General features: G+C 53.9%; 1 protein-coding gene across 1 annotated transcript; it reads left to right on the plus strand.

Annotated features, from left to right (window-relative positions):
* The first annotated feature begins 6729 nt into the window (after nt 1–6729).
* On the plus strand, nt 6730–13086 carry TRNP1 (TMF1 regulated nuclear protein 1). The gene is made up of 2 exons (XM_060001059.1): nt 6730–7735; nt 12280–13086. Exon 1 carries the CDS (start codon nt 6848–6850, stop codon nt 7562–7564), a length of 717 nt encoding a protein of 238 aa, XP_059857042.1. The 5' UTR covers nt 6730–6847; the 3' UTR covers nt 7565–7735; nt 12280–13086.
* Nucleotides 13087–14521: the final 1435 nt, after the last annotated feature.

The following is a 14521-nucleotide window of genomic DNA, read 5'->3' on the forward strand; positions in this document are numbered from 1 at the left end:
GGGGGGGGCCACGCTGCGCGTGTGGCATGCGGGATCTTAGTTCCCTGACTAGGGATCGAACCCGTGCCCTCTGCAATGGAAGTGTGGAGTCTTAACCACTGGACTGCCAGGGAAGTCCTCTTTCCACCTTTGAAACTGAATGTATACCCCTTGCAAGGTATACTCTTTCTTAGTTAGACTAAAAAATGGGAAGATACAATGGGCTATTACTATAGACTTCTTTTATTTTTTTAAATTTTTTTTTAATTTAATTTTATTTGTTTATTATTTTGGCTGTGTTGGGTCTTCTTTGCTGGGCTTTCTCTCATTGCGGTGAGCTGGGGCTACTCTTCATTGTGGTGCATGGGCTTCTCATTGCGGTGGCTTCTCTTGCTGTGGAGCACGGGCTCTAGGTGCGTGGGCTTCAGTAGTTGTGGCACGTGGGCTTCAGTAGTTGTGGCTCGCAGGCTCTAGAGAGCAGGCTCAGTAGTTGTGGCATATGGGCTTAGTTGCTCCGCAGCATGTGGGATCTTCCCAGACCAGGGCTTGAACCTGTGTTCCCTGCATTGGCAGGCGGATTCTTAACCACTGCACCACCAAGGAAGTCCCGACTTCTTTTGTTCTTATTTTTGTAATGAAGCAATTATCATGCAGGGGGAAAAGAAAAGAAAACCTCTTGACCTTGATTTCTCTACGAAACCTGTTCCTCCCCTGGTCTTTCCCATCTCAGTCAAGAGTACCACACCTAATGGTACCTCACTCACCCCCTCACTAATCATCCACAAGCCCTCTCAGTTCATCTCCAAATAAAATCCAGATCGTCTCTCCTCCCACCTCTTGCCATTACTCCTGCCCTGGCCTCCATCCTCTCTCAGCTGGATTACTGCAGTAATCTCCTAACTGGTCTCCCTCCTCCTCCTCTTGTTGCCTTTCAGTTCATTCTCTACGTGGCTAACAGCATGACCTTTTAGAAACAAATCAGATCCTGTTGATCCCCACTTAAACCTTTCAAAGGCTTCCCCTGCACTTACAGTAAAACCCCAAATCCTCACCTGGCCTCCAGACCCAGCTCCTCTGATCTCAGCTCTCCCCATTTTCTGGCTTACAAGGCACTGAACACACTGATCTTTCTGTCTCAGGACCTTTGCCCATACTATTTTTTCTGCTGGGAAATCTCTCTCCTCAATTCCACATAACTGACTCCTGCTCATCTTTCAGGTTTCAGCTTAAATGTCACCTCTTAAGGAGAAGCCCTCCTTGACTCCCCTTTCTATCATGTAGCCAGATTTTTAAAAAACATTTATTTATTTTACTGTGCCAGGTCTTAGTTGTGGCACGCGGGATCTTTGTTGTGGCGCACGGGATCTTTGTTTTGGCACGTGGGATCTTTAGTTGTGGCATGCAAACTCTTAGTTGCAGCATGTGAGATCTAGTTCCCTGACCAGGGATCGAACTCAGGCCCCCTGCATTGAGAGTATGGAGTCGTAGCCAGTGGACCACCGGGGAAGTCCCGGGGAAGTCCCTCACGTCACCAGATTAGACCTTGTTCATGATTTCTAGGGAAGCACTACGGCCTAGTGGTTGAAAACAGGCTCTGGAGGCAGACTGCCTGGGTGTTGAATCCTAGCTTGGCCACTCCTTGACCATGTGGCCTTGGCCGCATTTACTTAACCACTCTGTCCTTCAGATTCCTTATCTGTAAAATGCAGTGTGTTAATAATATGCCTCAAAGGATAGGTACTCTGTACATGGCCCAGAGTAAGTGTTAGGTAAATATTGGCAGGTATTTTATTGCTCCTTCGTCGCACATTTCTTGGGATTTAATTAGTTTTGTTTCTGAAATGTAAGCTTTGTGGGAACAGGGTTTGTGCTTTTCTTATTTACTGCTGTGCCCCTAGCACCTTGCACAGTGGCTGGTACACGGTATGTGCCTAATTACATTGCTGAATGAATGCACAAAGGCAGACTCGAACTCACCCCTTTTGGAGCTTACAGTCTAGAGAGCATGGAATCTAACCTTGTCCTTCTTACTCTTCAACACCTGGCCATTTTAGAGCTGTGAAAACTGAGACCCATAAAGGTGGGGTGATTCGAGTAAAGCTTCAAGGGGGAAGGGGTATTGCTCTTTCCAACTTTCCAGAGGGAAGTAAAACCCCTACTTGTCAGAAACGTGATGAAGCACCAAAAGCACATGGAACGAACAGAGCCCTACATCCGCTGTGAACACAAGTCACAGCCTTTTATTCTAGGAATAAGAACCAGGGCAAATTTTTCATCACAAGAGAAATTGTAAAAGAAAAGAAAGAAAAAGAAAACCTGTGAGCTCTCTGGTTGGAGTAGCAGGATGGGTTGCAGTGCTGTTGACTGAGATGGCTGACACTGCAGCTGTGACTTCCTGGGAAAGATATCCAGTGCCCTGTCTGAGCTGCTGTCCTCCCCCCACCCAAACATGCTGTTCATGCCACATTTAGGAATCCAGCGGCTTCATTTGACAAATGTGGGAACAGAGGCTTAGCAAGGAGAAGGGACTTGCTCTAGTCCACATGATGAATTAAACTCAAGTTTTCTGACTTCTAGCCCAAGATTCCTTTAAGCTCTAATTAATATAAAAGCTCTTAATATGAGAATGGAGAGAAAGGGGAGGTGAGGGGGAGGAGAAGTTTGGAAGAAGGAAGAGGTGTTGGATCAGGTGCCCACTGGCGGGCAGGGGCACTGACAGGTATGTGGGGCAACCAGAGTCCTTGGGGGGAGGGCAGGGGAGTCTGCTGAGGAAAGAGGAGATGGAGGCTGGGGCCTAGCTGGGTTATTTTCAGAGCTGCTATCTTTGTCTGCATCTGCTAAATTATTAAACTGATATCACATCCTAGAGGGTGCCAGCCCAGGTTGCCAGGAAGAGACTGAAAGGGAGGGGTTGGATCTCTGAGCAGAGGCCTTGAATCTTCTAGGCTGGGATAGAAGTCGACTTTTCAAGCCTTCACCTCCTGCCCCACCCCACTCTCAGCTGATGGAGTGGATCCTGCTTTGGGCCACAGCTGCACTTGCCATGCCCTCCGTAAGGTTCTGTCTCCGCTGGCTGCTGTCCTGGAAGGAGAGTGTGTATAATGGACAGGACTCTGAAACCGGGTCCCCCCTGGGCTGCCTCTTCTCTTTCAAGGTCTCTGACTCAGACCACAGAGAGACATGACTCGCTGTGAGACCTTGGACAAATCCTTGATCTTTGTATGTCTTTGTGCCATAAGTATTAGTGGTTCCATGCCTCAGGCCCTGAAGTTCACAGAGAAAAAGTGCATTTCTCAGGGTTGTGCAGCTAGGAAAGAACTGAGCTTCAATTCAAATTCAAGTCTCTCCAATTCCAGATGCCTTTCCTCTCTATTCTTTTTTTTATATTTTAGTATTTTCTCTATTTCCTATCTTTCCTACAAAAGGAATGCATAACTTTGATGAAGATCAGAAAAAAAGAATAATCATTATAATTTAAAAGTGTATTTTCTAGGGCTTCCCTGGTGGCACAGTGGTTAAGAATCCACCTGCCAATGCAGGGGACACGAGTTCGAGCCCTGGTCCGCGAAGATCCCACGTGCCATGGAGCAACTAAGCCCGTGTGCCACAACTACTGAGCCTGCGCTCTAGAGCCTGCGAGCCACAATTACTGAGCCCGCGTGCCACAACTACTGAAGCCCGCACACCTAGAGCCCGTGCTCTGCAACAAGAGAAGCCACTGCAATGAGAAGCCTGCGCACTGCAACGAAGAGTAGCCCCCGCTCGCCGCAACTAGAGAAAGCCCGCGTGCAGCAATGAAGACCCAATGCAACCAAAAATAAATAAATTAAAAAAAAATAATAAATAAAAGTGTATTTTCTAATTCCTAATGTTGTGTTTGCCAGGCTGGTTGTGCCCTAAGAGGTGGTTGGCTGTGTCCCCTGCCCATTCTTGGGAGCGTGGAGCTCAGGGCAATTAAGGAAGCTGGGAAGGAAGCTGGCAGATGCCAAAGCTCTCTAACCTCTGATCCTGTACACGTGCTGTTCCTACCCTGAATCCTTCTCCCTTCCTGTCCCTCCGCCATCTGTGCATCCATCTCACACTTCGATTCATCCTTCAGGTCTCAGTTTAAATATCATCTTCTGCAGGGAACTCCCTCTGATCTCCTCCCCACCCAGCTCAGTGTCTGCTCTGCGTTCGCACAGCCACTGTGTTTCTCCTATCCCAGGAGATACCTCACTGAACTGCAGTCACCTGTGTCCTCCCTAGGCTGTGTGCTCTCTGAGGGCAGGGCCCCATCTGACCACTGCCGTACCTTCAGCAGCCAGCTCAACAGAGAAGGTAATGATCAAGTTTGTTGAATGAGTGAAATAAAGACTGAATGGATAAATGAATGAATGAACAAGGGGACGTCTCTATTCTCAACTAGCTCTGTCTACCCTTGTATTATTTTTCAATTCAAACAAATATCATTTGAGTGGCCTTATGGGGCCAGGCACTCTACCTAACTTCAGGGAATCTCATGCTAAGCAAAACCAGTCTAAGGAGAGACTGTTAAGTAACTAAACTATAAATAAATACATACTTATATATGACTAGTGGGAAATGCCATAGAGGATAGGAACAGGGGACATATCAGAGAACAGCAGGGAGGTGAGCTATGACTTTGGGGTGGGTCACATCTGTGTTTGAATCTTTGGCCACTTATCTGCTGTGTGACCTTGAGCGAGTCTCTTCACTTCTCTGGGCTTTGGTTTCTCATCAGGAACAAAGGCTGCTGATGCCCCTCCTTTAGGGGTACTGTGGAGAGAGAATGTTCATCTATTCAACAAATATAGGTTGAGTATCTCCTTCTATTCAGAGAAACAACTTGCCCAAGGTAACCCAGATGGGCAGTGTGCGTGGGATTTGAACTCAGATCTGACTGGTTCTCTGGATCTGGCTGATGGTGGGAGGTGGGGGTAAGTCCTAGTCTTGTTCCTCTTGGTTCATCCCCAGAAGTTGGGAGCGGTGATCTGCCTGATGCAGGCAAAACATCTGTAGATCTCCCCACGGTGATGGGGGAGGGATCTTCTGCACAGAGAAAGACACAAAGTTTGATGACACAAAGGAGATCATTCAAAGGGATGAACCATTCAGCAGGGCATTCCGTCGTCCCCATTGAGCCCCTCTGACTCCCTGAACCTCATCCTCCTCACTGAATTTCCCTTCTTCTCCCTCTGTGAGCCTCTATCACCAATGCACCCACTAAACCCCTCTCCCCTCACTGAGCCCATCACATTCACTGAGCCCCTCCCTCACTGAGCCCCTCCCCTCGCCCTGCCCTGAGCCTCCGCTACTCCCGTCACTGAACACCCTCCCCCTCACTCCCTCCTTCAAAGTCCTCCTCCCTTACCCTTCACTGAGCTTGACGCCCCCTCATGGACCTCACCGTCCTCTCTGAGCCCCTTCTGAGCTGCCTCTCAGGAGCCGAGCTGTCTCGCCCACGAATCCCAATCACTCAATCTAAGGCACTTAAAAGCACTTAGAGAACATGATGCGGGGGTGGGGCGGGGTGGTGTGGGGGTGGGGTGTGCTCCAACGTCCTCCTTCTCCTCCACATCAAGCCAGTGCAGCGCCCCCATCAGCCTCCTCTTCAGCCTGGGGCGGTAATCACACTGGCCACACTTTCGGCAGGTCCCCTGAGCCCACGGTCTGCTGCAGTTCTTCCCAATTGGTCTCAGCTGGTTGCTGGCCCTCCAGCCCCTGCCACCGCCCAACACAGAGCCCTTTCATTTCTGATGGCACTTTCAAGTGGATGGCAGTGTCATGTTGTCTGGGTCAATGTTTGGAGGGGGTATGGCAAGATCACTTCCGCTGTGGGAAAAATGGCTAGAGCTGAGTTCTATCGTTTTGCCAGTATGACTAAAGTCCCAGTTAAGCAGCGTCCCCTCAATGACAGTGAGGAGACCCAGGTATCTGAGTTCCCGGAGGGCATGCATGGATGAGCTTGTCCCTTTCGGCGGTCCAGATTGAGCCACGGACCTTGGGCAAGGCTCCACTACACCTTCTGGGTCTGTTTCCCGCTGTGTGTTAGGTGTGGGGACACCTACTGGGAGGAGCAGACAGGAGCAGGGGCTTGGAAAGAATTGTGCCCACTGCGGGGTGGGGCTCCCCTGGGGGGCCACTGAGATTTGCGAAAGCCGTGCCAAGCTCAGCAGCAGTGCTGAGGTTTGTTCTGCAAGTGAAGGGCTTGCCTGGTGAGGAACCAACACTGCCAGAAACCCACTAGGAGGCCAGTCGCCCCTCTGTGTTAACCTCTCCATGGCCGCAGGGAGATTGGAGAAGGTGGTCCTGGTGAAGTTTGCGGCCCAGGAGACCAGGTAGAGCCGATTCAGCCAAGGGGCAGCGTTTGGTATGTGCAAGGAGACAAGCCTCCTGAGTTGTGTCTCAGGCTTTCACTGTCACATAGTGTGGCTTCAGGCAAAAGCCTACCACAGGTGGGGACTGGAGTCCATGATTTATAAGCACTAGCTACTAGAGCTTATGACTCAGGGGCCAGGCTAGAGAAGATGCGGTCCCCTTTCCACCCAAAATTTGGAGGAGGTGGATAGGGACTGGATGCCCTAGCAGAGCAGCCTGGGTCGAAGGACCAGGGAGCTAAAGGGTTTGGGCAGTGTCCTGACGGGGCGGGGCAGGGGAGGAGGGTTCAGGGCATGCTAGTCTTTGATTGGCTGTGCTGCCCTTCGCTCCGCCCCATGGTCTATAAGACGCACCCGCGGCTGCCTTGGCGCTAGTGTGGGGGCTACGGCCGCGTCTCTCTCTGTTTTGAGGCCTCCATCCTTCCCAGCGTGGGGGACAGCCGGCCAGACCCGCGGACCTACTGCTGCGGACCGCCGGGGGGCGGGGGATGCCGGGCTGCCGCATCAGCGCCTGCGGCCCGGGGGCCCAGGAAGGGTCGGCGGAACCGGGGTCCCCATCGCCGCCGCCCGGGGAGCGCCTATTCTCCCCTCAGCCCCCGTCCCCAACTCCGACCTTGACCCCGACCCCGGCTCAGGCCTCACCGCAGCCCGAAGTGGCCCAGGAGTCGGCGGGCTCGGCCGAGGGGCAGGAGCTGCAGCGCTGGCGCCAGGGCGCTAGCGGGGGCGCGGGGCGCACCGGGCCGGCAGGGGGCGCGGGCGGCGGCCCGGTCGCGGCGGCGGCGGCGGCGGCGGCGGCGGCGGCGGCGGCAGGGGGCCGTGCGCTTGAGCTGGCCGAAGCGCGGCGGCGACTGCTGGAGGTGGAGGGCCGCCGGCGCCTGGTGTCGGAGCTGGAGAGCCGCGTGCTGCAGCTGCACTGCGTCTTCCTGGCGGCCGAGCTGCGCCTGGCGCACCGCGCCGAGAGCCTGGGCCGCCTGGGCGGCGGCGTGGCGCAGGCCGAGCTCTATCTGGCGGCGCACGGGTCACGCCTCAAGAAGGGCTCGCGCCGCGGCCGTCGCGGCCGCCCGCCCGCGCTGCTTGCCTCTGCGCTCGGTCTGGGCGGCTGCGTGCCCTGGGGCGCCGGGCGCCTGCGGCGGGGCCACTGCCCCGAGCCCGATTCGCCCTTCCGCCGGAGCCCGCCCCGCGGCCCCGCCTCCCCCCAGCGCTGACCTCCGCGCCGGGACCTCTGGCCACCCCGACAGGCCATCGCCGAGGTGCCGACCGACGGATTGTGGACGCCGGCTGGATGGACGGCGTCACCGACGCGGATGGACAGATTGCCCGACCCCAGGAGGAGACAGTCGGGGGGCCGAGGGCCCAGTAAAGAAGGCTAAACTGAGGTGCGGTCTTAGCGGCTGGTGTATCCGTGGGGCGGGCGGGGCGGGGCGGGGCGGTGCAAGGCTCCAGACCTTAGGGCTTCTGGAGTCCGCTGGGTCCTTAATAAAGCTGTCCGCTTTCTGTTGCCGCCACTCCCAGACCTCCGGCGGAATGAGGTAGTAGCACCAAGTCCCCATTATAGAGTTGGACAAATGGAGGCTGCTCAGATCCCAGAAGGGGTTTGCCAGCAAACTTTTACCTGTTGGAGCCTCCTGCACTGACGCAGCACCCCACCCTCACCTTCCACCAGCGCTGCATTTCCTGGGTCCCTTGGGGCTGTAAGAAGAGTCTTGCCCTTGAGGCTGCTGCTTTCTGGCACTACCCTCCAGGAGCCCAGAATAATGAGGCCCCGGGATGGGGTGGGGGCTGGCACAGCGATGTACCTCTGAGTTCTCTTCTCCTAAGCCCCTGTTTCCCATTCGGGGAGATGGAATCCCAGAGAGGCTATGGATTTGCTCCCATCATACTTATACTTAGGACCTTCCACTTCTAGGAGACAGGTCTTTTCTCAGGCCCTCATGCAGCTTCGCTAAGAGTACAGTCTGACTCAGATGACCAGGGTGGGGTGTTTGGTGACTGCCTGAAGCTTTGCCGGCTCTCCTAGGGGCTCCCTCCCAACCTGTCACTAAGATGGCTCTGCCAGGGATGGAGCCAGGTGACATCCTCTAACAGGCCCCAGGGGGGCAGGTATGTCATTGGCTTCTAGATTCTAGAAAGTGGGGCCTTAAAGGGCCAGACCCGAAATGAGATCTGCTTCTCTTCCTTTCCACACGCCCTTCAGGCCCCCCGTTCCCCTGCCCCACTCAGCTGTGAATGGCCTGGCTGCTGCTTTGCTGCTCACTGGCTGAGTTGACTGCAGCCTCACTTATCAGTCTGTGATGTGGGTATCTTCACCTCTTGGAAGGGTTGTAGTGAGGTTAACACAGGGCAGAGGTCTATCTTTTTCCATAAATCATGGAAGAATGTTTTATTCTCTTATATCACACCTAGAAACAGGCACTGCTTTTGCTGACGGAGCCTAGGAGCTGATTTAAAGTCCTCATTTTACGGAGTGGCAAGGTCAGCTAGGGACAGAACTAGGTCCTAGGCCTGTGTGTGTCCTTCTCGCAGTTTCTGTCTGCTGTCCAGGGGCAGGGGCTAGATAGAACTGGTGTCAGCTTGTCTGCCGTGTGACCTAGAACAACTCTGCCCTGTCTTTGGGCCAGTTTCCTCAGTCCTTCTCTGAATGTAGCTGTCCCTCCTCATGTCAGGGCTTAGGAATGGCGAGAAGAGTGTAGAATGAGATAATTAAGAGTCACAGGATTCTGGTGTAATCCCAGAGTCCTCAGGGTCAGGTGTACTGCTCTGAAAGGCAGAGACCCAGGGGCCCTCACCTGTCCTTCTCCCAGCTAACTCTTCCTCTCCCCAGACCAAAGTTTTTGCCTGGTTTCTCAGCTAACAGCCAGGACTTCCTGAACCCATTCTTAGCTGGGGAAGGGAAGTCCAGGAGGAGGTCTCACAGACTCTGAGAGCTTGTGGACTGGGAGAGCAGTGAGGGGCCCTGGCATCCTCTGGCCTCCCCAGAGAGAGAGGACCTTCCAAAGCTACTTGGGTCATTTGGGATCTAGAGGCCCAGAAAGGACAAGGACTCCCTGGAGGTGACACAGTGAGGAGCTCAGGCTTCAGTGCTGGGCTGCAGCCAGGACTGATTGTTTTCTGGGTTGCATGGGAGAGGGACACTTGGTCCAGAGAAGCTTTTAGCTAATGGTGTAAAGTGCTCTGTGTCACCACAATTTTGCCTTTCTCCGGGATTTATTGGTAATCAGCTTTGTCCTGATTTTGGTGTGGGGGGGCGGGGTGGGTAGGGAATTAGAGATGGCTCTTGCTGGAGATAGTGGTATATGTAGGAAATGGAGATTGGTCCTAGTGTCACAGGCAGCTCTGTCCCCTCCCTCCACTTCCAGATGTCCCACGCTTCTCACTAAGGGCCTCGGCCAGGGCACACAGTGTTCAGTGACTTGAACCCCAGCTCTTGGTTCAGTGCTCTCTCCACTACTCCTCAGCCAGTTAATAAAAGTCACCCTCCCACCACTGTCTGGCCCACCCAGGGCCCCTCTAGAAGGCTTCATATTCTCCTCAATCAACAAACATTGATCTCTGCTCAGTCCCGGGGCTCAAGAAGTAGCCCTGAATCAGAGGGTCTCTGTTTCCGAGGACTCGTGTCTCTCAGCCCTCTTCTAGGCAGCCTGCCCTGGCCATGTTGGAGGGCTGTTTTTAGGCCTTCACAAGTAACTATAGCCCCTGGTTATATACTGCATCCCCACCCTGCATGGCTTCCTGAACACTTCCTAGATGGCCCAGCATTCTAGCCCTGGGGACTGGGCTGAGTACAGGGGATCCTGGGGGATCTGTGCCCTGAGGACATTGATTGCCACCAGTGCATCTGGAATGTCAGCTGAGGGAAGTGAGGGGCTGGAAGACCAATTCAGGGTTTTAGTCAGGCCCTGCCCCTCCCGTGGATGAGCCCTTTCGCTCTCTTGGCTGGTCCCTGACAAGTGAGGCACCTCTGGGCGGCGCCACCAGAGGGCAGTGTGGGCTGCTTCTCCGGGCGTGCGGGCAAGGCCTGGAGCAGGGTGGGAACCCACAGTGTCCCCGCCTCCAGCCAGCCTCTTCCCTTGTTGCCCAGGCTTCTCAGGCTTTGAGCTTTAAAGGTCTGGCAGAATGTGTGGGTACTGGTGGTCACTTAGAGAAGGGGCGGGCCTCTGACCTCAGAGGGAAGGACCATCAGGAAAGACTTTCTTGGAGAGAGAGGTTGCCCCTGTTGGCTGTCACCGTCTGAGTAAAAGCCCAGAGTAGTTTCACTCCTCCCAGATTTGTTACCCTGATAATTGATCAGAACACCCCATCCTGCCGCCGCCCCCGCCGCCACCTGGGAATCAAGGTGGCTTCCTAGAGATTAGGCTGAAGCAACAGTTCACAGCTAAAGTGCTCCAGGCCTGCAGTGGGCAGTCTCTAGGAGGTTCCCTTCGCCTAACAGCCAGGTCCCTGGAGAAAAACCCAGGGTCCCAGTCTTCTCCGAGCTGAAGGAGAAGCAGAGCCTTTACCTCCTCCCATGCTTTACAGCCAGCATGGGAGGAGGTATTTGGGAAAGCTGGGAGATCCCCAGCCTATTTCTTCCCACATTAGACCTTGACCGCACGCTGGCTAGGAGTGATGGGGGAAGGGACTCCTTGCTTGTGGCATAATATATTAACCACCGCCTCTATGCCAGGCACTGTGCTAAGCACTTTACACCCATTATCTCTTTCAGTCCTCCCAGCTACTCTGCAAAGTAGGAGTTAGCCCCGTTTCCACAGATGAGGAAACTGAGGGTCGGGGGGGCAGGTGGCTTGCCCAAGGACATAGAACCTCTGAGTGGGGGACACCTTAAACATTAGGCTATGTGGCTTTTCATTTATCAGGCTAATGAGGGTTTCTGAACTCTCACCCTTTGAGTCTGGGTACAGTGAACCCTGGTCCTTGGTTCTGGGGAGGGATGTGATCAGACATTGGAGGGGTGGCTTATGCCACCCCTCCAAGGTCTGGGCACACCCCCAGAGGCTGGCTCCCCTGCTTGGTTGTCTGGGCTTTGGGGGTAAGTCAGGCTGAGTCAGCACACGGGGCTTCAGGCAAGGGCAGGCCAAGGATGCTCAGGGCCTGGGCTTGCCTTGGAGGCTGCCTCCTCTCCCTGCATACGTGGGCTGGCATGTTTGGTGCCAAGGAGAGCAAAGAGCCTGGGATGGCAGAGGAAGAGGGTGACAGTCTCCATGGTGGGGCAGAAAGTGTCCCGTCTTAGAACTAGACAGACCTGGGATTTAGTCCTGACCTGGAGCTTCTCAGCTGGGAGACCTTGGGCAAATGACTTCCCTTCCCTGAGCCAGTTTCGTGTGTGTGTGTGTGTGTGTGTGTCTGTGTCTGTGTGTGTGTGTGTGTGTCTGTGTGTGTCTGTGTCTGTGTGTGTGTGTTTTATGGGGAGTTAGGGAAGAGATTATTTCTGAGTATTAAATGAGAGGTCACACTAAGTGCCTAGCACATAGAGGAGGTCTGTAAATGTTCGGTGGAGCCAACCTACCTAGCCCAGGAGGAGCTGCCAGGACAGAGCCCCCAGGCAGTGTGGGCCTTTGCTTCTCCAGAGCATCGCCATATCAGGCATCCCTGGAACAGTCCCCCTTCTCCCCCCCATGACAGTCCCTGAGGAGCTCCATAAGGGAAGAGGTGGAGGAGGGGGCAGGCTTTTTATCCCAGGAACATTCCATTCCAGCTGCTCAGACCAGTGGGGATCCCAGCCAAGGACAGAGGCCCGAGGGAGCTCACCCCAGGAGCCCCCACCCCTTCCAGGGTAGGAGCGAGTGGAGCCTGATTCCAAAATATTGCCCCTGCACCTTCTCTCCACAATGGCCCCTCTAAAGGAAGTAGATGTCGAAGGGTTTGGGTGGGGCTGGGTGGCTATGGGAGAGACAGTTAAAGCTCTTGAAATTATTCTTTCCAGCTCCTCCCAGCTCCTCAGAGCCTCGACTCGATCTGACTCCTGGATTCTGCGCCTTCCCTGGGCACCTCCTTCAGGAAGACTCCTCTCATTGACCCTACACAAGCATGGCACTCTCCTCGCTTCACAGTGGCAAGGGGCTGGATTCTGGGGAAGTTGCCGATACTATGAACTTCTCTATATATGCTGCATTTGACTTTGGCTTACACTGTACAACTGAAGATGTTACGACAAGTCCTTGAGACGCAGTCAGATCGTTTAAGAGTGCAGCAAAGCTTTCCAATGTGAAAGGGAAAAGGATCTCTTTTAGAAATGTCATCATTCTTTAACAAGTCACAGTGCAGCTGGGGTCCCCATTTTGGTAGATGCTGTTGCTTCTCAGTCTAACAGCACCAGGAGGCCTGTTTGAGGGGAAACATTGCTGTGAGCAATCCCTCAGTCCCCGTCATTCACCGTCCTTGCCCTCTCCAGGTGGGCACGTGCCTGCGGCCCTTCAGAAAGGTAATGGGCTGCTGGCTCCCGGGGGACACACCTGTTTCTCAGGAAGAGGCGTTGGCAACATAATTCTAAGTTTTAAATGAAAAAAGGGAGCACATTTATTCAAATATCCTGATGGTAGAGGGAAGGGGGCCACGCTGACTCACACAGAACCCAGAACTTGTAGAGTTCTACAAAATGAACGCATATAGGGTCAGTTCCTTGATGTATACATTCAGGAAGAATAAATCTCAGCGATGTGAGACAAGCACGCGTGGTTTTGAGGTTTACTCTGTGAGTGGCGTTGCCGCCTTTCCTTTTTGTGTGTCTGTCACGGCTCTTTAAGCTGGCATTTCCGTGAGCAGCTTCTGTTTAGTTTCGTTTGGCAATCTGGGCCTGCTTACTGATTTGTAGGCTGACTTCTCCCTTGACCTGGCTCAAAGTTGACCCTCTTTATGGAGTCTTCCCCAAATAAGGATGTGTTGAGGAAACTACACACAAAGGGGTGCGAGCGCGTTTGCCATAACACGGCAGCATGGTGATCCGTGGAGGATTGTGTGTGACCGTGCTGGTGAATGGATGGACCTGTCTGTCACTCAGGCTCCCAGCAGGAGACACAGCACCCTCAAACTGGGCAGAGACTTAAAAAGGGACTATTTCCAAAGATGGGGGCTGGGCTTAAGAAACTAACAAGGTTTATGCAGCTCTCCAGGGCTAGCAACAGGGAGAAGCCATTACAACTCCTGGGCCTGAAGGGGTAAGAGAGGAGAGGGGAGGGGAGGGGAGGGCACACGGACCCGGAGAGTGCAGCTGTGTGGAGAGGGCCCCTGAAGGGAGCAGTGGTCTCTGGTTGAGAGATGTAGGCAACCACGGTGACCTGATGGGAAGGGAGCAGGGGGAATAAACACCTTATTCTCCTCCTCCCTCCAGTATCTCCTGCTGGGGACTCTCATTGGCTGAACCCAACAGAGAGGTAGGGAACAAGGGGGCCATTGATGCACAGTCCGTAGAGGTCAGCCTCCCAAGGGCACAGAGCCTGAAGAAGGGCGGAGAGTGGGACTGGAAGGGCCGACATATGCAGCTGCCTGAGGGCATTATCTTCCATTCCCTAACGTTCACTGCAAGGCTTTTTCTCCCTCTGGAGCTCCCCCCACCCACCATGGGTCACAGCGGGAGAGTGGACTGTTGCTTGGAGAGCACTGTGGGGTTGGGCTCTGATTCTGGCTCTGATTCCCAGTTCTTGATTCCTTCCTGTCCTGGCATCTTAGATGGCTGCAGGAACTGTCCATGAGAGAACAATGCCAACCACTGAGTCAGTGTTTTTTTCACACCCGGAAACACTACACCTCTCCCAAACACACCCCCGGGCACACCTGCTGCCACATGGGCCTCTGACATAGCCACCACAAGCCATGGCTGGTGTCACAGTTGCATTAAGAAAATGTACGAACTTGGCAAACAGTAATGCAAACTCTTTTTCTGTCACATGTATCTACAGGAGACATACTGTCTCGCTCATCCACGTGAAATCAGAGTGTAGGATGGGGCAGGGGTTAACAGCAACGGCTCTGGGGGCAGACAAACCTCTGACCTCTCTGGCATCAGTTTCCTTGTCTGTAAAATGGAAATTCTTGCTCTTCTCTCGTGGAGCTGTTGGGAGGGTGCACCGAGAGGGTGTGGTTGGGGAGAACTTAGCAAAGTGATAGTTGTTAGTGGGAAACTCCTGTCTCCCAAGCCTCACGGGGAACGCCCGCGCCTGCACAAGGCC

This window comes from Delphinus delphis, chromosome 1, assembly GCF_949987515.2.
Source record: "Delphinus delphis chromosome 1, mDelDel1.2, whole genome shotgun sequence".
Lineage (NCBI taxonomy): Eukaryota > Metazoa > Chordata > Mammalia > Artiodactyla > Delphinidae > Delphinus > Delphinus delphis.